The 22,840-nt window shown below is 42.8% G+C and overlaps 1 protein-coding gene and 1 long non-coding RNA gene across 2 annotated transcripts in view; both read right to left on the minus strand.

Moving 5' to 3' along the window:
• Window positions 1-2,484: 2,484 nt before the first annotated feature.
• On the minus strand, window positions 2,485-8,832 carry LOC115390130 (uncharacterized). The gene is made up of 3 exons (XR_003931646.1): window positions 8,690-8,832; window positions 5,591-5,674; window positions 2,485-2,623 (listed from the first exon to the last, which is right to left on the minus strand). It is a non-coding gene; the product is annotated as an uncharacterized LOC115390130 (long non-coding RNA).
• LOC115389784 (protein sidekick-1-like) overlaps window positions 8,830-22,840 on the minus strand; it is a 180,238-nt gene continuing 166,227 nt past the window's right edge. The window contains exons 6-8 of the mRNA XM_030093361.1: window positions 20,858-20,884; window positions 12,539-12,641; window positions 8,830-8,863 (exon numbers count right to left, since the gene is read on the minus strand). Coding sequence (XP_029949221.1) covers window positions 8,830-8,863; window positions 12,539-12,641; window positions 20,858-20,884 — 164 coding nt within the window. The remainder of the gene's footprint in view (window positions 8,864-12,538; window positions 12,642-20,857; window positions 20,885-22,840) is intronic.

Consider the following 22,840-nt stretch of genomic DNA (forward strand, 5'->3'; position numbering starts at 1 on the left):
ACGCTGGTCTGTCGGTGGAACAGAAATCACTGTTCGGTCTGGACAGGAGAAGACATAAAAACAAAAACAAAAAGAAAACAGAATTTGAGAGTGAAAATAAAACTTGTTTAGCATGTCTATATCATGACATGGTTTATAATGCATACTTTTAAATGTTAGATGTGCAACAATGTCAACAAAGGAAGTTTATCAACACACACACCCACACACAGACTAAAAAACAGCAGATACTCTACATTCACCTCAGTAGTGAGAGCAGAAATCTGCTCGAGCAATGTTCATCTCGCTAAAGTGGATTTCATCTAAACAGCCAATTCCTGTTTACGTGTATTTATATATGTATATGGGTACAATTAGCTAATCGATAACTTTATCAGCTAATCCGTCGGCCTCTAACCAAGCCAATCAAATGATTATTTCATTCCTGCATCAGTTAACAGCATCAATAACCAATCACAGATCTACTCTCCACTGTGAGCTAATGCAATCGGACAGCTATGGATAAATTACTGTTCCATGTCTGTTTTAGCCTCTTTAGCAAATGTATATTGAGCAGTTTAATCCGTCTCTGTTTGTGTGTGCAGAGCATGCGTTGTGCGTCTTACTCCAGACGGTGAGCGTGGCGGTGGAGTTGATGGTTCCCTCCGAGTTGGAGGCGATGCAGGTGTACTCTCCCGAATCCTGGGAGCTGACGGGCTGAATCTGCAGACCGCCAGACTGCAGCAGTGTGAACCTGGGAACCTGGACGGATCCGCTGGCTAAGACCTGCGATCCTGCAGAGAGAAAATAATAAATTAGCCGAGAGGTGAAGGAAAGTAATTAAGTCATTAAACACATTTTAATTAGAAACACATTCTGTCAGCGGCGTCTGTGTCTTTGCGCGCACGGTCTGGTACCTTTCCTCCAGGTGATGGCGGGCTTCGGAGCGCCGCTCGTCTGGCAGGTAAACACGGCTGTGTTGCCATCAGTCACCGTTTGGTCAGACGGGGAGATGTAAACGTGGGGGCCACACCTGAAATGCAAGAGGAGACCATTTGAGGAAAGAAGACAGAGAAAGAAAGGAGTGAAAAGGAAAAATGAGGACGCATGGAGAGAGAATAGGATGCTTCTGTTGATCGAAACACAAACGCTTCCTCTCTGATCAATATGGAGGTTTTTATTCACAACCTGGCGCTACGTGTGAGGGCATAAATGAGGAAGGTGGTGGTGTGGTGGCTCCACAGAGACCTTTGATTATAACCAAACGCTCACAAAACAAAATGAAACTCCTCAGAGGCAAATATAACAGTATGAACAGACTTTGTCAGCCGGCACGCCCTGCAGACCGTTAGGTCAAGGTGGAGTGCTTCTCTGACGCAGTCACTTGAATGAAAAATGGCTCAAACTGAAAAAAAAAAGAAGGAAAACAACACTACTCACCTTATGAAAGAGTTCAACACACAGGAAATGTCATTTTCAAATCAAACATATAAGAGCTGGGAAGAGAAGCACGCTTGTTTTGGCTGGAGTTTGCACATTCTACCTGCAGGTTTATTCCAGATAAACTGCTTTCCTGTCACTTGAAAAACTTGTGTTAGAAATTATTGATTGAATGATTGAATGATCATCTGTCATCTGTCCTGGTTGTAATCAATGTGCTGCCTATTGGCTCCAGCCTCATGGGCGCCTTAGGCGGATAAAGACGGACAAAAGGAGGATGGCAGAAAGTGGTTTTCTCTTGTGAACATACAGATCAGATGAACTGGGTGTGTTTATCTGCCTCACTGATGGGACTGGTAACTCATCCTTATTGTACTTTGCCGTTCACCTAATGTCAGCTGGTTCCAGCTTCAGCGCGGTGCAAAACCCTCAGCTGTATCAAGCGATATAGAAGATGGATGACTGGATAAAGTTGGAGCTACTTCAACAGCTGGTATGTGATATATTATAATGAAAGGCTTCTCTAGTGTAAATCCAGAACAGAGAAAAAAAGTAGAACAGTCTGCTTAAATGCTTTCTACATTTTTACATGAATAGAATCAAACGTGAAGGCTGAATAGCGGGAATAACGCAGCTGCGGTGGTTTGCTGATTGACAGGAAAACAATCAAACTCCATATCCTCTCGTCGTTTTTCATTCCATAATGCCATCAATTACATACCTCAACACTCTCAACTGTGAGATTTTCTCATTTCAGAATATTTGTGATATTCTGAGTGTTGATTAGGAAAAACAAGAAATTTAATTATGTCATATTTTGCTTCCACATTATTCGAACAATAATAATCATTGTTAGCTGCAGCTCTAACAAGCAAAATTACACAACAAAATAGTAATTAAATGAAAGTGAGACAGACTTCTGTAGAAAAAAAGTTTCCAGATAAAAGTGAAGGGGAAATAAGCAATAAGAGCACATTAATTGTGTGTGCTACATGTCGGTGAAAACTCACTGGAGACGAGCAGCTGTGCGTGCGCCTGGGCCCTCCTGCGGCGTTGCGAGCGAAACACTGGAATATTCCTCCATCCCCCGGCTGCACCCGGCGCACAGTCAGCCCAGCTGCCGCGTTGACCTTGTAGCGAGGGTTAGCCAGTTTGGAAATGGGCACGGCATCCTTGTACCACTCTATCCTCGGCTGAGGGACCCCTACGTACAAGAAAGACACACAGGGGGGGGGGGGGGGGAGAAAATTTTCAATTTCCCCTAATAACACAACAGATGACCTCAGTGCTCAACAAAGTGCTGCAAAATTTGCTGAAAAAGCAAGCCAGACTTTTACCAACAGTCATTCTTCTCTCTCTCTCTCTCTTTCTCCCTTTATAAATATGCATGCGTGCATAATGACTGCTAATAATATATGATTGGAAGGCGTGGCGTGGGGGTAAGGGTGGCAGAAGAGGGCCAAAAAACATTCTGAATAAAAGATTTGGGGCAAGAGCGGCGCGTTGAATACCTGCAGCGTTAGCGCCCACCTGTCTGATGAACATGCCAGAAATGACAGGCAGGGGGCTCATGCAATTACTCTGTCTCAGGCCTTCCCACCTGTGCTTGTGTGTGTGTGTGTGTGTGTGTGTGTGTGTGTGTGTGTGTGTGTGTGTGTGCGCGCGCGTGCGTGTGTGCTGCTGTGGCTATTTGAGGGACGGAGAGAAAGAGGGAGATGGATTCCACACTTTCCTTCAATCTGTTGGTGTCAAGCTCTCACAGACATGCGTGAAGTATTTTCTCCCCCCCCCCCCTCCGAGTCTCACTCTCTTTTGCTGCACTCTGTCTTTTCTCCTTCCCCGGTTCCTCCTCCGAGCCTCCATCCCTCTCTCTCCGTACCCTCAGGCCTGTGCGATTTAATTACACTGCCACTGTATCAGATTACTGAGGAGGAACATAAACTCAGTGTGTGCGTAAGAGAGAGGAGGAGGAGGAGGAGGAGGAAGAGAGCAGTGTGTTGCAGTTTTTAGAGCCTGTGTCCAGCCTTGCTCCTGTGAAGGCTTTCATGTCATCCACTTGAAGACACAAGTGGAATCTCGAGGTTCTGTGTCAACGTATCGATGCACTCATGCCGCCAAAAATCCGGCGCCATTGCTCACGAGGAATTCAAACCACCGCCACAGACCCTGGACGCTGCTGCCAAACCTCAGCCTGATGAGATTTGAAGCAGGTCACCTTGAGCAGCAGATGCTTCTTCAAACAGCGGGACTGGAGCTTTCTACAAATCGACCCAAGGATACAATTTGGCTATGACCAGTGACAGTATCATCTGAATTCAGCTGTATGGATGCTTTAAAAGGAGTGGATTTAGGCAGGATTACTTAACTTCTATCAGTCATTTCAATGTGGAAAGTTTCAAGTATTAACTGGCAAACCTAATCATATCCTTTCTTTTACCATCTGCAGTCTCTTCACCAAAATATAATCAACATAAAAAGTCTTTCAGTGTTTTTGTTTTTCATTTTGATTTTATGTCACAAGCCTTTGTGAGATCGTATTTTTTTCCCAATACTGTTTTTAGCCACATAACAACACTTATTAGGATATAAAAATAATTGGAAACATTTTGAGAACATCTGATGAGGTGATAAGGGACATTGGATATTTAGCTGTTTCCATGAACCGTCCAGAGTCCAGACCACAAGTCAGTTCCTGACATTCTTCTCTGCCGCTTTCATTTATTCAATAAAGACCGTGTCTGTTTCCTGACCACTTCGATAAAGTTAATCATGAGGCCATTCAATAATTAAGATCAAAAGTTCTACTTTCACAGAAGAAACTCAACAATTGAATGCAGATTATCAAAGAGTCAATCTTTTTAATCCAAATATCAATTGGATTCATTAAGCCTCACAGAGAGGGTTGAACTTGCTTCACATTGAGAATTTCTCTGGTTGGAGCCTGATTTTGAGGACCTTTCTGTGTCGGGCTTTATGTTCGTGATTGTGTTTGGGTTTTCTCCGGCTTGTCTGTGCCTGTCTCTCTGTTTACCCTGTGCTGGACCGATGACCTGTCCCCTGGTCAGTTAGGATCAGATCCAATCCCCCACAACAATAAAGTGGACGAAGCAGTACAGAATATGAATGAATGGCCTCCATGAAACCTGGTTACAGGGGGAAGAATATAAAAATATATTATATATCATTAAATAAATCGAACTGAACTGACTGGAGCTATTTAGTTATGCTGAGAGTGAGAACTCATGTGGTGGACACAGGCAATTTCAACAGTTCATCAGGGCACAATAAAATTTCATTCATAATAAAAGAGCTGATCCCAGTTGACTGTGGGTGAAGACAGGGTAGGTCACCAGAGCTTAATCACACACTCACATTAACCTCAACTGCTGGTTTTGGGACTTTGGAAGAAAATCGTGCCCACAAAGAAAGAAAGAGAAAAACTCATACATGCACAGGGAAAAGATGCAAACCCAACTGGTACCACTACAGAAATGCGCCGCTTCATAAATGTGATATATCTAATTTTAACAAGGCCTCACGGTGGAGTATTTTTTGTTTTAATAATGTAGGATGTCTAGTTTTTGCCAAGAAGTTTTTAACTCAGTATCCAGTGTTGCTATAAATGGCAGATGGAATTTACTCATAATGTGGCTTTGCCACTGCTTCACTATGCCCCAAAGCACTGAGCATCTCTCGCTTCTCTCACACACGCCTGCGTGCACATACACATACACACACACACAAACACACACAGCCACACTGATGGTGATGGCTGCTTTGTTTTTTCATTTTGAAGGTGCCTGCTTTTGAAAGTTTGTGATTGAAAGTACCTTGACCTGCTGAACGATCAGTCCCTACAATGTAAATCTGAAGGAAATAAAAAGGTTTCGCTCAGGATATTAAAAATCAGACAAATTGCCAGATAAAACTCACTAAGAAAAACTGATACAAGGCCAATACATCATCAAACTCATGAAAGAAACTATTACTGTCAAGAAATATTATTTTACTGAGAAAAATTCAGGTAAACGTCATGCTTGCTCATCTCTCCTCAATAACCCTGTTTCTCATGTAGCCCAGGTGTTTCTATACCGATGGTGTGGTTTGTTTGTGAACCAGGGGTGACTCTTGACACGTTCATGTTCTCTGGTCTCACACAGAGGCAGCGTACCTGTAGCCAGACAGGGGATATCCACATTCCTGTCGAGGTCGGCTGAGATCTTCCTTTTGGGCTGCGCAGTCAGAGTGGGTGGTTCTGCGAAGAGAAAAAAATTGAAGACCCAGAAAAAAGGAATTTAAAAAACATCACAATCAGGACCAATATAAAAATAAAACAGCATCTAAAGCTGAATAGGGAAGAGGAAGGGCTTAAATTGCGGCTAATATTAGGTTGTTAAAAAAAAAAAAAAAAAAACTTTCAGCTTTTAAAAAGACGAAGTGAAAAAACTTAAAAGAGGAGCTGGGAGTTCGCCCTCTCCAAGCATTTATTCTTTAATAGAGAAGAGACTTGGAGAGTGGAAGTCGGCATTGCAGAATGAAAACCGTTCCCCCTCTTGGCCTTGAGTATCTTGAGTGTCATTGTAGGGCAGGATTTCTGTCTATATGCCCTGTGAAATGATTTACACACACAGTCACAGAAAAAAAAAAAAAAACACATGCTCATAGTGTCCCCAGGGAAACACCCCCCCCCCCTTTTTTTCTTCTTTTTGCTAAACTAGTCTATTTCACTGCCAATAACAGCTCCTTCAAAATATCTCCACATTTTATTTCTCTAAATGCTGACAGCAGCTAGGAGAAAATAAAAACTCCCCTGATTTGAATGTGAATACATGCCTGCTGGTTCATTACTATAATGCTATGCGTTATTAAAAAATAAAAATACTGCGCTGCTCCATTTCTATTAAAAAAAAAAAAAGAGTTGATATTCAGTGAGAGATATTGACACAGTGAGCCCAGCGAGGAAGAGAGGGAGATGCAGTGTCTAATTCGTTTTCAGCACACAGCAGTGGCACCTGTTCACTGAAAAATGACTTAGTGGAAAATGAAATGTCCAGCGCATGAACTAAATAATGAATGTGAATTTCAGTTGCTCCAAAGACGTAATTCCTATTGAACCAAGAGAAAGAATTTTAATAGCACTTTTTCTTCTTTCTCTTTTTTTTTTTCCTTTGCTTTCATACTTGAACTGTAATAACATACAAACAATAAACACAGTCTTGACACTGTGCTGTCATCTTTGGGGCCGCTGTTCTGCAGCCCTTCGCCTCCAGTGTTTATTTTTGTTCCTTTGCACGTTGCAGGGTTAAACTGAGGAGGCTAAGTTTGACCGAGCTGGATGTGTCGACACGCAGCTCCACAGAAGACTCCTGCGTTTGTGCTGCATTTATTACACTTGACTCTGCAACCTCTCAACTTCTTTACCATGTCCTGATAACTTTTAGTGTGGTGTGTGTGTGTGTTTGTTCTTCTTCTATCTTTTACGCACACGGTGAAATTTGGGAAGGATTTCGTTAGGAGGACGGGGACAGTGTGCGTCGAGCGGGGAACGAGAAAACAAGAGATGAGTAACATCCTCATGGCGTGACGCTGATAACACGGATGCATTAATCCCCTTCAGACAGGTGAGTGCGAGGGAACATGGGTGCAGGAACAGAACAAAACACATCTGAGAGTGTTTGGGGCGGCTGAGTTTTAGGCCTCTGAGCTCTTATGGATTCCCTACCGTCTACCTGCAAAACGAAGATGGAGAACAACAGGAGACATATTGTTTGCACCGGCAGCCGTCCGTACAGTACACAACATGAGGATGCAGTGTCATACATATTCCGATTAGTGGATTGGAGCGAGAAAAAAAAGAAATGAAATTGAATAATGAATACCTTTGAGGCTGTCTCCTTCCTTTCACACAAACACATACACTATTCTGTTTAGGAATCCTTTTTATTGCATCAAGCTCTGTTGAGCCCATAGCCAAGAAAAGAGGATCAGTACCAATGTATTCATCAGTCTCTACTTCTCTGATACATATGAATGCATGCAGACTTTGTCCCTGGCAGGCAGGTCTTAAGAGTCCTGCGGCCTAATGAAGGAAGATAACGTGGAGAGAGCGAGATTGTGGAGTAGGGGGTGGAGGGCGAGAGAAAAGAGGCAGGCAGAGGGTACAAAATTGGCGACAGAAGCCAAGGGGGGCACAAAGAAAGAGAATGAGCCGGTATAAATATTCAGGCAGGTCTTTTCTGACTAGTAAGTATTCTGAAGGCGTGGATAGTTCGCTCCCTCTCTCTCTCTGCTTAGGTGCTCGCTCGCTCCGACAATCACAGCAGATCAAAAAGACGCTGACGAACGGGGGGAGAAAAGTTTCGCTTCATCAATCACACGCTCCGGGATTGCGTGTTTGTTGTTTCTGTTTACGCACACGCACTGAGGACCGGAGGCGGGGAGAGGGCGGAGAGCAGAGGATTGGGGGTTTGTGACGAGATCGCTCCAGTTTGAGTGCCTTCAGTGTTCTCCTATTGATTGGCAACTCCGGGGAACAAAACTAATTTAGCCGCCAGGCCAGCGGGCATACGAGTGTGTGTGTGGGCGTGTGCTGTGGCGGTCGTATGTGAGCACAAACATAAATACATGTGCGCGCACATCCTTGGATGGGGCTGTGTAGACGGGCGCAGCAGCTGCTTGTGACTACAATGGACATTTTACTAGCGAGTGCGAACAACACGACATGGCCCGAGCGCTCCTGTGGCTGACAGCTCCTGCCTGTGGGGCGTCCACAGTCACGCTTCCAGGAATGAAAGAGGAATAAATGGAGGAATAAACAGAACGAAACCTGCCCGGAGCAAAACAAATGTACAACAGAAGACAAGAGTGAGGTTAACAGAAATTAATCACATGTTCGAGGGCTTTAGAGGGGCTTTCCCAGGACAATCACGGATAATTATGTTAGACAGTGTGTGTATGTGTGTGTGTGAGGACGCAAATCTGTTCGTCAGTCAGCCTGAGGGGACTTGCCTCCATTTTCGGGGACAAAAAGTTTCCACGGTGTAAACCAATGAATCTCAGCATCAAGATTGAAGTTTGAGATCTGGGTTAGATGAGGTTAAGACGAGTCATTAAGAAATGAAGTCAAGTCAATTTGGTACCAGCTCCTGATTGTCTGACTGATGAGGGTACCTCACTGGTTGGATGAAAGCTCTCCAGTGTGTGTGTGTGTGTGTGTGTGTGTGTGTGTGTGTGTGTCAGAGACTGATGGACAGCTTTTTTTCCCCCTTACCTATGACAGTGAGGTGCGCCCTCGCCTCCACTGATTTGGCGGTGCTGTTGCTAAGCGACGCTTCACAAACATACAACCCGGAGTCCGAGGAGGATGGGGTGGTAATGACGAGCCGACGCCCACTGGCCAGCCGACGCCCATCACGTTTCCACGACCACCAGGCCGTCCACCGGTCTTAGAGGAGAGGGTGAGAAGAATTTGAAAGGGGAGAAAAAAAAGGATGACAGAAGGCAATTACAACATATTAAATCCATCAGTTTATTTGTCAATGAGGCAGGAAATGAGCGATGACAGTCTGTATATCAGAGCAGTCAGCTCTACTCAGCATGAAGGAGCTTCAGTCACTCCAAATGTTGAAAGAAGAAATGGGCTTGGGTGTAAAATGAAATTTTGTTTTGGATAAACAAATCAAAACACCATCATTTTTTGTGTGTGTGTGCGACTGTGTGCATCGAAATAAATGTGCCTAAATGTGTGACTCCATACTTTATTTTCTTACCTGCATTCAATCCTCAGTTGGTGTCTCATGAACACAAACACTAATTATGTAATCAGTAGCTGAGGCGGCCTTTTTTTCCAAGGACTGCTCGAAAGTCACAGCTCAGTTACAGCATCCGCACCGTCTACAAACAGTAATCTATGATAATAAATTAAAAACACAGCCAATGAGAAGACAATGCAAGGGTCCATTACTCTAACCAGTATAAGTGCATTTAGATTTAAATTAGAGTGGTTTGTAAAAGCATCGAGAACAAAAACAACCGCAGAAATTAAACAGATGGAACAACACAAACAATTCATAATAAAAGCTGCTCATGAAATACCAGCTACTGTCATTCTCTACAAGTGATATCTCCTGAATACATTAGCTTAGACATCATTAGCATTGCATTGTTTTGATTATTATTGCATTCGCTTCCTCTCTCTCTCTTTTTTGAAGAGGTTCTTTGTTTTTCGTATTCCACTGCAGCCACTCGGTTGGTGGTACTACGCAGCACAAAGAACTGTAATATGAGGACACGTGTAGGAGGTGAATACAAGCTGGCAAAACCCGGTTTCTGTATGATTCTGTGATATGTTTCCTGTCGAATCGTAGACTGTCTGGCTGGAAATGCGACTCAGATGATTAAAAGTGATTGACCAACCTAAAATTATGTTTTCTCTTTGTCAAACAGACACTGCAATTACCTTCTCACAGTTGTACCCGTCTGCCAAACGTTCACGTCACAGCTGACAGTGCTGTTTGTGTCGAGCCATATAGTAAATGTTGTGAAAGAACTGCGTGGGATTTATCGAGTTTTGCATTCACAAAAATGGGTCAAACATGAAGCTACTGCGGAACGAACCAACCGAAAGTCTGATGAGTTCATGATGTGATCCCAGTGAAGGGTTGTGGCAAAAGCCTTTAAAGCACCTCCTTTAAAGCCTACAGATGTTGCCTTATACATAGACAAATACTTTAAATACACAGTTTTTTTTGTTTTGTTTTTTTAACATAGCATTTTCTTTTCCTGGGCCTCGTTCAATGTGTGCTGAACGGAGTTCCACTTTAAAGTTAGGGAACCAGAAGTTGACTTTAATCTGAATGATTCACTTCAGCTGCAGGTGGTCATAATGTTATGGCAGTCATTGTATGCCATAATATACACTTCATTGCCAGTGCTTTCTGGTCAACCAAAATGACCATCATATAAACAAAATCCCCAAAAATTGCACACTGCCCTTGTGAACTGAGTTCATAAGTTATTGTTCGCGGCGTTCAATCTTTTTTTTTTTTTTTTTTTTTTATCGCTGTAGGACAGAAAACTATTTTGAGTCAGTTTGTCTTTGTTTTCATGGCTTTATAGTGCCTGCCTGATGCCAGCAGCTCAAACAGAGAATATCCAGGTTGTGAAATGTCCTTTACAATGTTCTTAAGACGTAACTGTAACCAGGGGTCCTATAGAGACCGGAGACAAGATGCTTTTAAACCCCCAGTATTGGAGCGACTGGCACTGCTTGTTTTCAGCCAACTTTCTAATTACAGCACTACTCCAGCAGCAGAGCACTGCTGCCTATAACTCATTGATGATTAATGTATATAGATAACAGGGGCTTTCAGATTTCAGCACTGCGTTTGATTTTATTGCTCAAACTCTTTAATCCTGCCAAGCTTGCACTAGTTTTTCCCTCTCTGGTTCCTGGGTACAGTATAGTCTCTCTGCGTTCAATAGTTTGTGATTGCAGGAATAGTCCCTATGGTCTGGTTTGTTCCTGGTGTAGAAAAAAAAAAAAAGCAAGTGATTATGAGCTTATTTGTGTGCAGATGTGAAGGAAACAGTTTGATCAGCCTAGCATTAGAAATGTATGGTGTGATCCCGTGTCTACTTGTGTCATAGGCCGCTTCTGTTTCTTTTGTAGTTTTACTCACAGTTCTGTTACAGTATCTACTGGGTTTGTAGTCGGTTTTTTTGTGTGTTTATTTTGTATTGTTTTTTTTTTTTTTTTTTTTGTAGCTTGTGTGCTACCATGGGGTCAAGTACAGCTGGGAAACATTTAAAGAGGAAAGGCCAGCCCGACTCACACAGACTAAATAACAAGATTCAACCAAAAACCTTGTTAAAAAAAAAAATACACCGGCACTTGGTAAAACTCGAGGGAGCACACTGTGTAAGCTGAACCAAGAATATCACCTGTTGAGTCCAGACAGCTCAGGATGTGTCATCCTGGCTGGTAGAGCTTTTATCTGGTCAAAGCAACCTCACTGCCACTTCTCCCTTTTCTGCTTTTTGATCTATGTTGGATTTGCACAATAACACAGCTCTGATCGCTTTTAAGAAGCATTTGCCTGCATGTACCGTGTACCCGAGGAAGCAACTGCTGCCATCCAATACTGTATATACTGTGCTGCTGTCACTAGGAGTCTGATATTCACAGAGAGAAAGTTTCCAGTTATGAGCACATCGACTGTTTACAAGACAGAGAAAGAAAGTGCATGTAAACCTTTACGGATACAAACTGGAATGTAGCCGGCTATATTACAGTTTATACAAATATAACAACTCTTTAGGACTCCTTAAGCCATGCTCACTTTGAGGTGGTTGCGGGATTGAGTTGAGTTGGAGGAAATTTTTTCAGCATGCAGAGAAATGTGGAGAGATTCCCGATGCAACTCAGAGCCTTAAAAAGCTCATTCAAAACAGGTTGTGGGTAAAACAATTGGATTATATAATATGAAAACAAGTAAAAGTATTAAAAGCTCAGTCCCAAGTCAGCTCCTGCTGTATTATGTAAGATCCAACTTTCAACACTTGCTTATTACAGCCCAACAATGACTATATGTGTGATAATGACTATACTCAGGAAGTCACTGTGACTCACAGCCTGGATGACTAATACAATGGAAACGGAATCCCATGTCTTGATTGAAGAGTTTATCGAAAACTGTTATTTTGAGGCAATAAAAATAAACAAAATGCGGGTTGTCTTAAAAGTAGACAATCCGCTGTTTAATGGAACTTACGTCAGCATTCAGGTGCTTTTTTCCCATACACGGCTTAGAGGAAGGAAGGCGTTTGCGTGCGTGCGTGCGTGCGTGCGTGCGTGTGTGTGGTGTGATAGCTTAGGGATGGGTTGGAGTTAGCACACAGGTGTGATGTTTAAAGGATTGGGTTAATCCAATAGATGACCTATGCAAATGAAGGGATTCACATGAATCTGTACTTGTATTGCTGCACTTGTTAAAAGACATAAATCTGCAATTCCAACAATGTAATGTAAAATGTTGAGCGCTGCTATAAATGAAAGCATTGCTTAAAATCATGAGCATGTGTGTGTGTATGTGTATGTGTGCGTACAGAAGAAATGTACCTGGCATTTGCAATGCACTCCAGTGTGGCCTCGCTCCCTGTCACCACTGTTGTGTCTTTGGGTCCAATCACGATTGCTGGAGCTACTTGCTCTGACTCCGGATCTGCAACAGAGCAAGGAAACACAAGTTCAGCTCATAAATCACACTTGCACACACAGCAGCATAATCCCAAACATAGATCATGAGCGACTCCCACATACTCTGGGAAAAAAAAAAAAAAAAAAAAAAAAACCTGAACACTTGCACAATCAGTTTGTCTTGTAGCCAACATAATACAGTTTCTAAGCCTTTTAACCCCATCCCGGTTGTTCAATACTACCTTGGAATGCTAACAGCACTTTTAGCTGTAAGGCTGTTTGGAAAGTTGGATGGATTTCTGAAAAACCAAACCAGCGCTGACAAACCTCATGATGACAGTTTGATTAACGAAACAGTGTACATACACAGCCATATCTTTAGGCTATGAGAAGAGATCACATTATTATGCAAACATAGACACTGTCCAATGAACCCACATGAAGTGATCTACTGAGGATGACCGCAAGTAACACATGAGTCTTACACAAGTGACTGTGGATACGAAAAGATGGATAGAAAATTCCTCCCACGTATTTAATGAGTCTGCAAGCTAAACCTCAGAAAACTTTACCAAATCAAATGTCACTGGAAAGTTTCTTTGAGGACAAACCCAACAGACTGCTCAGTCCCAACAATAGAAAAAGAGAACAGAACATGCTGGTATCGTTGCATTTTTTCGAAACGCATTTTTCCACTGGTTCACTGAAAAATTGCTTGAAAAAGGTGCATCATACCCCCCAAAACCCCAAAACCTTTTACGATGATCCATTGCTGATGTTCAGTTTGCCATGGTAGTGAACACAGCTCATGATGGGCACTGCAACCTCTCTCCTGAGATGGAAGTTTTTAAAAACGCTCCAACTCTGCCTCCATGTAGACAACAGAAAATTGAATTTGAGTAAAAAAATAAATACGTCCAAACGAACGTCTGTGTAATATCATTGTTAATGTTTATGGCATATTTTTCTGTGCGAGTTTCTTCATAAAAACAAAAACACCTACTAGTGGGCCCAAATGGAAATTATATTTTCTTCAGCGTTTCTGCTGCTTCACCTTATTTTCAAAATGTTGCCATACACTCAGGAAACCTTTCTGAAAAGAGCACACAAAAACAACAAATGCGTTTTCACTTGAAACTTTCTTGCGTAAACTGGGGCTGAGCCGAATATTAAATACAGAATATTCGAAGAAATGTTGAACTAAAACGGTTAGTGTAGTTTCCAACTTCACACATACTCTCAACTGTTACACACAAGCACAAACACACTCCTGCTCTAGTCTGTTTTATAAACAATATAACTCTTTGTCAAAAACACCCGGCCGTTTGGGGTATGAGTATTGGTGATCACGTTGGCGCTGTGTGTGTGAGAGTTACAACGATAGTGTTCAGAAAGAGTAAGTGGTGTGAGTGTGTGAAGAATGATTTATGGTCTGAATGGTGTGTGGGGTGTATGGTGTGTTGTGTGTGTGTGTGTGTGGTGTGTGTGTGTGTGTGTGTGTGTATGATTTATGGCCTGAATGGCCTCTTTAAAAGAAAAGGACACTCTGGGATTGTTATCAGTTTTAAAAGCAGGGAAAAAAAATGTGTTAGGATAATTTCTATAAAAGTAATAGAAGAGGATATTGGAAAAGTGTTTGTGCTTACAGACGTGTGAGGCCAGCGCATTCAGGCAATGTGTATACGTGTGTGTGTGTGTGCGTATGTGTGAACATCAATGGCTTCGCCATGCATGCACCGTATAAGCGATGAATATGTAGATTTCCAATAAGGGAGGAGCTGGGAGTACAAATTAACCGGCTAGTTCTGACAGAGGTTGGGGTGGAGGGGAGGGATGGGGGAGGAAGAGGGAGAGGCGAGAACTAGCTTTGATCTCCCTTTTGAAGGGAAAGAGGAAAAGGTGGTAATTGACTCTCTGCTCTTTATTCCTCCTTCACATTCTCTCGATCTCGTCATCCTCTTTTTTATCGGAGGAGAAGCGCTGAAAAGTCATATCGCACCGTCGCAGAGATGTGTAATAAGACATGTGAGTACAGGAAGATAGGCGAGTGATATACACACAAACACACACACACACACACACACACACACACCAACTCAACCGTCTTGTCACCTACACTTGCTGATGCTTCAACTCAGGGTGGAGGTTGAGTCATTAACGGAGAAGATAAGTGAAATGACATGAAAGAAAGAAGGATAGGAAAAAAGCGGTGGAGGTATCCATCACTCAGTCGCTTTATGCTTTCAACACGTGCGCACAGACATACACACGCGCGCGCGATCTATCTTTAATGTGATTGCGCAGGCAGCGGCATCTTGTGTGTGCTGAAAACAGACGGCGGGAGAGGGAGAGGCGTCGGAGTGATGACGGACAGGCGGCGAGAGGAGAGCGTGTCCATTAGCTGTCCGTCGTGGGAAGCAGAGGTCAGACGGGGGGACTGGTAACCATCAGCGCTTCCTTAATGGTGGCAACGGCTGCTGATAATGAGTGGAGGGGACGTGAACCCAACCTATTAACTTGGAGCTGCGAGTCTGACGGGGAGCAGACTGACAAATCGGGATGGTGGAAGCACTCGCAGGACAAGAGGAGAACACCTGGGGGGAAGGAGAGGGGCTCAGAGCGGGAGGAGACGCGAGAGGAGACCATGCAGATATCTTTCTTTGTCCTGGTGTGACAGACACGATGGCGGATATAGAGGGGAAAGCAAAATGCCATCAGCTTGTGTGATCTGACTCCGCTCTTCTCTCTGTCAACGTGTCTAACATCCCCTCTCTCTCTCCGGGGAAATCTATCATTTCATCTTGTCTGGATTTCTCGCTCCCCCCCCTGCCTTCCTTTCTTAGTCCCTATCATCCTCTTATCTTCTCCTTTTAGTTGTTTGAACTGGGATTATTAAATTAATCTTCTTCAAGCTATACCAGGAGAAATATTCAAAATGACAGGCACTTTTTTGAATGTGTGCATCTGTCTGTGTGTGTGTGTGTGTGTTTGTGTGCACACACTGTGGCAGCTAAAAGGCTCCCTGTAAAGATTCAACAAAGAGAGTCTCGAAGTTTAATCTAACTCTATTGGATTCCTCATTTAGCAAATGAGAATCACCATGTGGCAGAAAGAGAGGGAAGGAAGTGCGAGTGATGGAGGAAAGAGGGCCAGACTAAAACAAGCCTGAAAAAAGATTTACCATACAACAAAGAATTATCAGACAACAACTTGAGGTGGAAAAGCAGAAAATCCCAGTAATGAAATAAAAGATAAAAGAAAGTGTTGAATTAGTTAAAAATAACAATTTATAACCACTGGGCAGCAGAAATTGGCTCCTTAAGAAATAAAAGACAAAAAAAAAATGTTCTTTTCCAATTAAAATTAAGAAGAAAATAATGTTCAGATGTATAAAATGGAAAAGGATGACAAAGCAGACAAAGCATAGATCTCTGGCCACAGCCAAAAGATTACTGCGATGCGATTCTCAGAGGTATTATTAATAGAGAATGACTGGGACTTCGACATGAAGCAGAAGAGGGGAAATGGAGAAAGACATTATAATCCCACCTTAACAATGGACTCATATCATTCACACACAAATAATCACTTCGGATTCAAAAAGCAGGAGACGCTCTGGCTTGAAAGACAGCCTGACATTTCCATCTCCTCCAAAACTGAATCAAAGCCTGCATCAGCCGGAGACAGTGGGGGTCAAAGCAGGGAAGACCGAACACACACTCTTATGTCTTGTTCATTCATAAAACTTTTTTGGACGACATTCAAACCACCACAAAGAGTTTATTAGGAAGCTTTTCGCTTTTCTTTTAAACTTTAGCAATAGAAATAGTGAGCTTATAATATTTTGCTCCCATGAGATGAATAATTTGAAAAAAAACAAAACAAAACAAAAAAAACTATAACCTAAAGATCACGATTTCAGTGTTATAAAAACAAATGATTGAAAAAAACACACATTGCAAAGTGACTGTTCAGCGATAGCATGTCACTGATTCTAGCCTGAGTTTAGAGCCTTTCCCTGTGGAGTTTGCATCTTCTCTCTTGCTGCTCCTCTGGTTTTCTACCAGAGTACAAGTGTATGTGTTTGATGATAATTGGAATCTTTGGTGTTTCTCTCTGTGTTTGCCCCGTGGAGGACCCTGCATTCACCCGTGTTAGCTGGGATCCGCTTCACCCCACAAGAGTCTAAATTGGCCAAAGCATTACAGAAGATGAACAGATGGAGCTATTATTGCACACAAAGCTGGAGTAGCTTGGGAATAAGAAGTTGAAGAGAGCGTCATCCTGCCCTGGTCACGCCCCTCAGGTTGAATCACCTGCCGTTTCTCAGGTTTGACTCAAATAAAAGAATGAGACCATGCGAACCGAAACAGGAGATTTCAGAAACCCTGGAGCGCTCTTCTCAAGTGTGTGTGTACATGGCTGTGGGTGCACTTTAGCGCCAAAGAGGTAATGACGCATCGCAAAGTTACAATGCCCTTCTCAGTGCAATCACAGCTGATTGACAGTAAACTGCCGCTGAGGCGCACAGCTGTGTGAGGGTGCGCACGTCACTCAGACGGAAGCAGAAAAAAAAAAATCCCAAATTAAATCAAGGATAGAAACGATAAAATAAAAAAAAGGGATGAAACAGAGCCAGTAAAAGGATTGGTGCGGCTTTCAAGCAGAGAGGAGATACAGATTGATAAATAGACAAAAAAAGGGGAGGGAGGAAAAAGATGAAAGGCTATTTCATCCACAGATTAGAACGTAATCCCTCTTTGAATGGATTCTCTCAGATTACAGCTTGTTCTCCTATTAAATCTGTCAGTCACTCCCAACTCCCCATGGTGTCAGCGAGTCAGCCTAAGTGTGCGTATGATCCTTCTATGACTGGAGATCTGTGTGTTTTTAAGCCCTTCAGACAAATCTCTGCAGAGACCTCGAGAGCAAGGGGGATTGGCTCAGGGCTGAGTGTGCTAACACACAACGCACGCACACACACACACACAGCTCTTTGCATTCGTGAACGCAAATGCGCGCACGGGGCGGCGGCTGGTTTAGCTGACTGCGTATTAATAGAGTTGTCAGATATGTGTCTGCGGGGTTCACAGCGAGCTAGCACATATCACACCGAGACCACGCACACAAACGGAGAGACAAAAAGTTTGAGAGCAAATACAGAAAGTGGGACCTTAAAAAGGGGAGAAGAAAGAAACATGAAAGTAAGATGGCGCTGGAAACGGCAGAGAAGTTAAAAATGTTTTTTAAAATATTTTCAAAAGGAGTTTTTTTTTGTTGTTGTTTTTCTGTAGGGGATATAAAAATAAACGGGGTAGGAGAAGGTGATCATTTGCTGATCTCTCTGGAGAGCGCTGTATGTGAGTGCGAGCGGGGTGAGCGTCTGTGCGTGTCACTGCGCTCATTAATGCTGCATGCTGACAGCTAAGTGTCATCATCTGACTGCACTTGCCTTCCAATGCCAATATATAAAACCACAAGCCAAGATGTGCCACACACACACAGACACGCACACACACACACACACACACACACACACACAGAGTGCCACACCACGCCGAGAGTTGAAGATCCAAGCCCCAGGGGGAGGCGCACACAGACAATGGGAAGCAGGGAGAGGACAGAGAAAGATGCCCGAGTTTAAATATTCATCTCTTCCTTCAGCTGCCAAAGCCTCTATCTGTCTTTGTCATCGCTCCAATACGGGTGATGGAAGGCAGAGATGGAAAGACGGGAGAGAGAAAGTGGAGGAAGAAAGCGCGGAAACAGGAAACGTGCAGAGGCAGAGCAGGAGTTAAGCTCTGGAGGCTGTTCGATGATTATTTGATTAATTTGGAGTATTATATTAGTTGTGGTGTTTAAGCTGCTTGACGAAACCCAAAATGACATAATGAGGTAACATTTCATCACTGCCACACTGAGATAAGTGCGATTGCATCATGGTGGAAAACTTTTTCTTTACAGTAGGGAAAGGTGGGATGAGACACTTCTCTTTCTGAAAATCAGCACTATTTGACAGATATTTATCGGCACAGCTCTGGCTGAAGCACAGCTGCACAGTGTCACTTCTCCAGAAGGACAAAGAGACAATGTGGCAATAGTGCGCAAATGTAATTATACAAGTATGAGTCAATGAAGGGCCATTACGGTCGGCCCATTTAGCCCTGTGTGCTCTCTGAGAGTCTCAGTGATGCAATATCTATGGATGTCAACATTGTTATGATGTTTGTATTTGCTTTGGACCCTGCATTAATGCACATCAGGTTGAATTACGACCTCCGGGTAAATGAGCGCGTGTGTTTGATGGAGCAGGCAACAAAATTAAACAAAGACTTGATGCAGTCGACTGTAATCCGCCAACACACTCACATTGCTCCCACTGCATCATCCATCCTGAGCGCCCTGCTCTTTGAGGTACAGTGCTTACTGTAAGCTCTCAGTGCTCCCACCTGAGAACTCTTCTGTCACCTGCTGCCACTGTGAAGCATTTCAAAAGCCCCGACTTCACCACAGACTCTATCTGTAGTGCCTCCACTGAGGACGTCGTATTCCCTAGATAGGACATTACTGTCGTCACCCCCTCACAGTCAGAACTCTGCGTTTCCTTGTGAGCAGTGAGACAGGCCCGAGAGGCCAGGAACTTTAAGGCCGAATATCATTGCTTGAAATTCTCTAACAACATAAAATATTCCTTATACTCCCCATGAGCTGGATGGCGGGGGGATTAAGAACATCAGGTTTCAGGATCGTATTGGTTTCTTCAAACATTCCTACTTTTAAAGCCATTTGCAGATCTGTTTGTACCGCACTGATAATAAAGTCTTTTGTAACTGTGCTGAGAAGGAACTTGTGGTTTTATGTATTTGTGACTGAAGTTGAGGAAATGGATTGGGCTGGTCCACTTTCTATAATGTGCCCGATCAAGACGCTGTGAATCACAAAATGTCAAGCTCCGTGCCGTTCTCTTTAATCTCTGCTTTCAGGGAAGGATTACAATGATGAATAAAATAAGCATTAAACCGACACTTAGCACAGACCTCCACCAAGGCCAAAAGTTTTCTCTTAAGAATGCAATTATGGGTGATGATTTGAATTATTTCAGGTACAATAATGTCATGTTAAGATTTTGATGACCTGAAGACAAAATCACACTGAACTTGAGAGTAAGTAGATCAAAAAAAGAAAAGAAAAAAAAAGCAGTGACCTTAACTCGTATTATGTCGATATAAATGAAAGATGTATTCAAAGAAATGACAGGCCAAATGCTCTCTGGAGTCAAACGAAAAAATACATTCAGCCTTTCAGTGAGGTCTACCAGACAATAACATATTATTTCTATGTCTCTCCAACAAGCTTCAGTAATGTTAAATGATAATCTGATTGGTTGTGTTTCTTTACCAACACAAACTGAAGGCAGCATTCTCTGGATGGCTGAATCACTTCATTCTTTCTCTCCATCCCTACCAGGTGAAATTCAAACTGAGAATTCGGCACAAATCCTTCATATTAGCAACTATGCCTGTCGTATTTCGGTGTAACTGGAGATGCTCACTGTGCCCACAGTGGCAATATGAGCTTAAGCCCTTTTTATTGAGACACCAGTTAATTTTTTTTTTTATCCCATCACTGCTCTGTATAGTTGTGTCCTAACTCTGTGATGGAATGCATGACTACATGCCCATGTGATCCTGACATGATAAACCACTCATGAAAGATGGATGGCTGACTGAATGAATTCTGTGAGCCTACATTTGGAAAGATTGTGTGCTTAATACAAATAATTCCGCAGGTTGCAGCTGGGATTGGCTCCAGCTTCTCACAACCGCATTGAGTAGAGTGGGACAGATAATGGGTGGATGGATGGATGGTTCCTTTTATATGAGGAAAGTTGCTTTCCAACCATTCAATGATGGAGAAAGACAATGAATTGAGACAGACATGTATACTGTCCCCCAGTACAGACTAATAGGAAGTGCAACAGGCTGACCTTTCAGTCAAAGGTGGCCAGCTCCAAGTTTGAAAGCCCTGGAGCAGAAACAGTGACACTCCACATCATTTAGAGAGAATACAGCCGCAAGTGTAACCTTCGGCAAAGTGTTTAGCAGAGAAGCTCTTAGCTCTGACCTTGTGGTCAGAGCCAGAGTCAAGGCAGCATTTGTCTAAGTTTAGACAGACAGAGAGAAAGAGAGTGTCAGAGAGAGAGAGGAGGAGAGGTAATGCAAATGTAAATGGGTTCTTTACCTGTTGACCCACGGTTTTTCTTGCCGACTGTCCATCAGCCGAAGAGAATGGGATGAAAAAAGTTGGAGAAAAAAGGGACATGGGGAGCAGGGGAAAAAGGGAAGAATGGGGAGGGAGAGATCATTTAGATGTTTAGAATTTCCTTTGGGTTCAGCAAAAAAGGAAAAAAAAACATTCATGAAATACACACAAAAAAGGCGTTCACAAATCGGCAGCTGTGAATTATTTCAACGATTTGGAAACAAACCCTCCCCGAGATGGAGGAAAAAAACAAATACTGACAGAAAAGCATGAGACAGAGAAATGGATGGCAGGAAGGAAGAGACAGAGAGAAGTGGAGAATGCTACGTTATCATAGCGTCCAGAGGAATGCGAGCTCTTTTCAGCCCATCCATCAACGACCAGCTCCTAAATTGTCCATCTCTCATTCACTAGTTTGTCCCACTCGTCCATCCCAACCACCGCCGCCTTTCTCCGCACATTTGTCAAAAGTCTGGAGGTAGCAATACTGTAGGCTGCAAGAAAATGATGGCATTGACATTTTACGGGCAGAAAATCTACATTTACCATTGGTCTACCAATACACCCTGTCACGCTTCTACTCAGCCACTCAGCCGCAGACGCAACTAGTGCACTGGGGCTTTAATTATGTTTCTGACGTATCACACAAACATCACACACACAAGACACAATGCAAGGTAGACCATGCTGTACGAGACCCAATCTAAACTCAGTATGTGATGGGTGCACATAAAAGACTGGAAGACTGGAAGATTTGCAAGGATTTGCTGCATCTGCCAACAAACGGTGCACCTTCATCAGTCAGTCAGTCAGTGGCAGGCACTTACCTTCAGAGGGCTGGATGGCCCACTAAAAACCAGAGAGCTGTTATAAAACACTCTAAAGGCAAAACTTAAGATGGGTAAGCAGTTCAAAAGTTTTCATTTGGAATAAGGATTAATTTCTAGTCAGCTACAGGTTTTGGTATTGAACCTCAAAAGTTGCTGGAACAGAATGAAACGTTTTTATAGCAATAAGTATTGAAAACTATCAAAGAGTGAAAGATGCCACTGAGTAATTTGGTGCAGAAAAATAAGAATTTGTTGCAAAAGTTCAGTTTTTTCCTTGAGTGACACCTCTTTCTTGTGTAGCAGCCTCAGTTTTTTAAAGCATACAGAAAGTGAGAAAGTAGAGAGGAGTACAGAGAGGAGTACCTAATTTGGTAATGACATATTTTATCTATTTCACTGTCCGTATGTACAATTGGAAAATATACAATTGGAAAAACATATCCCCTTGATCAGATGGAGCCAAAAACACGTATTTTCCCCCGGCTGTAGATTATAATCAGTTTCCTAACCCTAACCCTAATTGTTAGTCTCACTATTTTTTTACTTTTAGGCTCCAGATTTATTGATACATTCTGGGTGGCAAAAACAACAGATATAGCTTTGATAAATACAAATAATAAAGTGATTGTGGGCTGGTGCTTGATCGCTGAGTCTTCCATCACAATGGACCAACCAATATCTTGGCGGGTGCTATAATCGTCAGAACAGAACGTCCTTTGTTGGTGACACCGCAAACATTGCTTTGTGTAGTTATAATGAAGTCTTCGCCTCTGGTATAGTCCCAAGTCTTAACAAAAGTTTAAAAAATGCAACAACTTCAAACTCCCGAGTACTGACTTCACTGGCTTCAAAAAACAGACAGAAGCACATCAGATTCACAAAAGAGCTGCTGCAAATCATCCCAGGTCCCGGAATATTCTACCAGCCAAACCCTTGAAAAGCAGCTAACGAAGCTACGGACCAAAATGATTTCATTCATCTGTCACAAGAGGACTATTCTTAACGACTGATACAATGACACTCAAGATAATATTTTCAGTGTCTGAAACTTCCCGAAACGCCCTCGCTGAACTGCACTGGCCTCAGCAAAGCAGCTGTGCAATGTGAATGAAAATAGAATATGCATTGCATA

This window comes from Salarias fasciatus, chromosome 6 (assembly GCF_902148845.1).
Source record: "Salarias fasciatus chromosome 6, fSalaFa1.1, whole genome shotgun sequence".
Classification (NCBI taxonomy): domain Eukaryota; kingdom Metazoa; phylum Chordata; class Actinopteri; order Blenniiformes; family Blenniidae; genus Salarias; species Salarias fasciatus.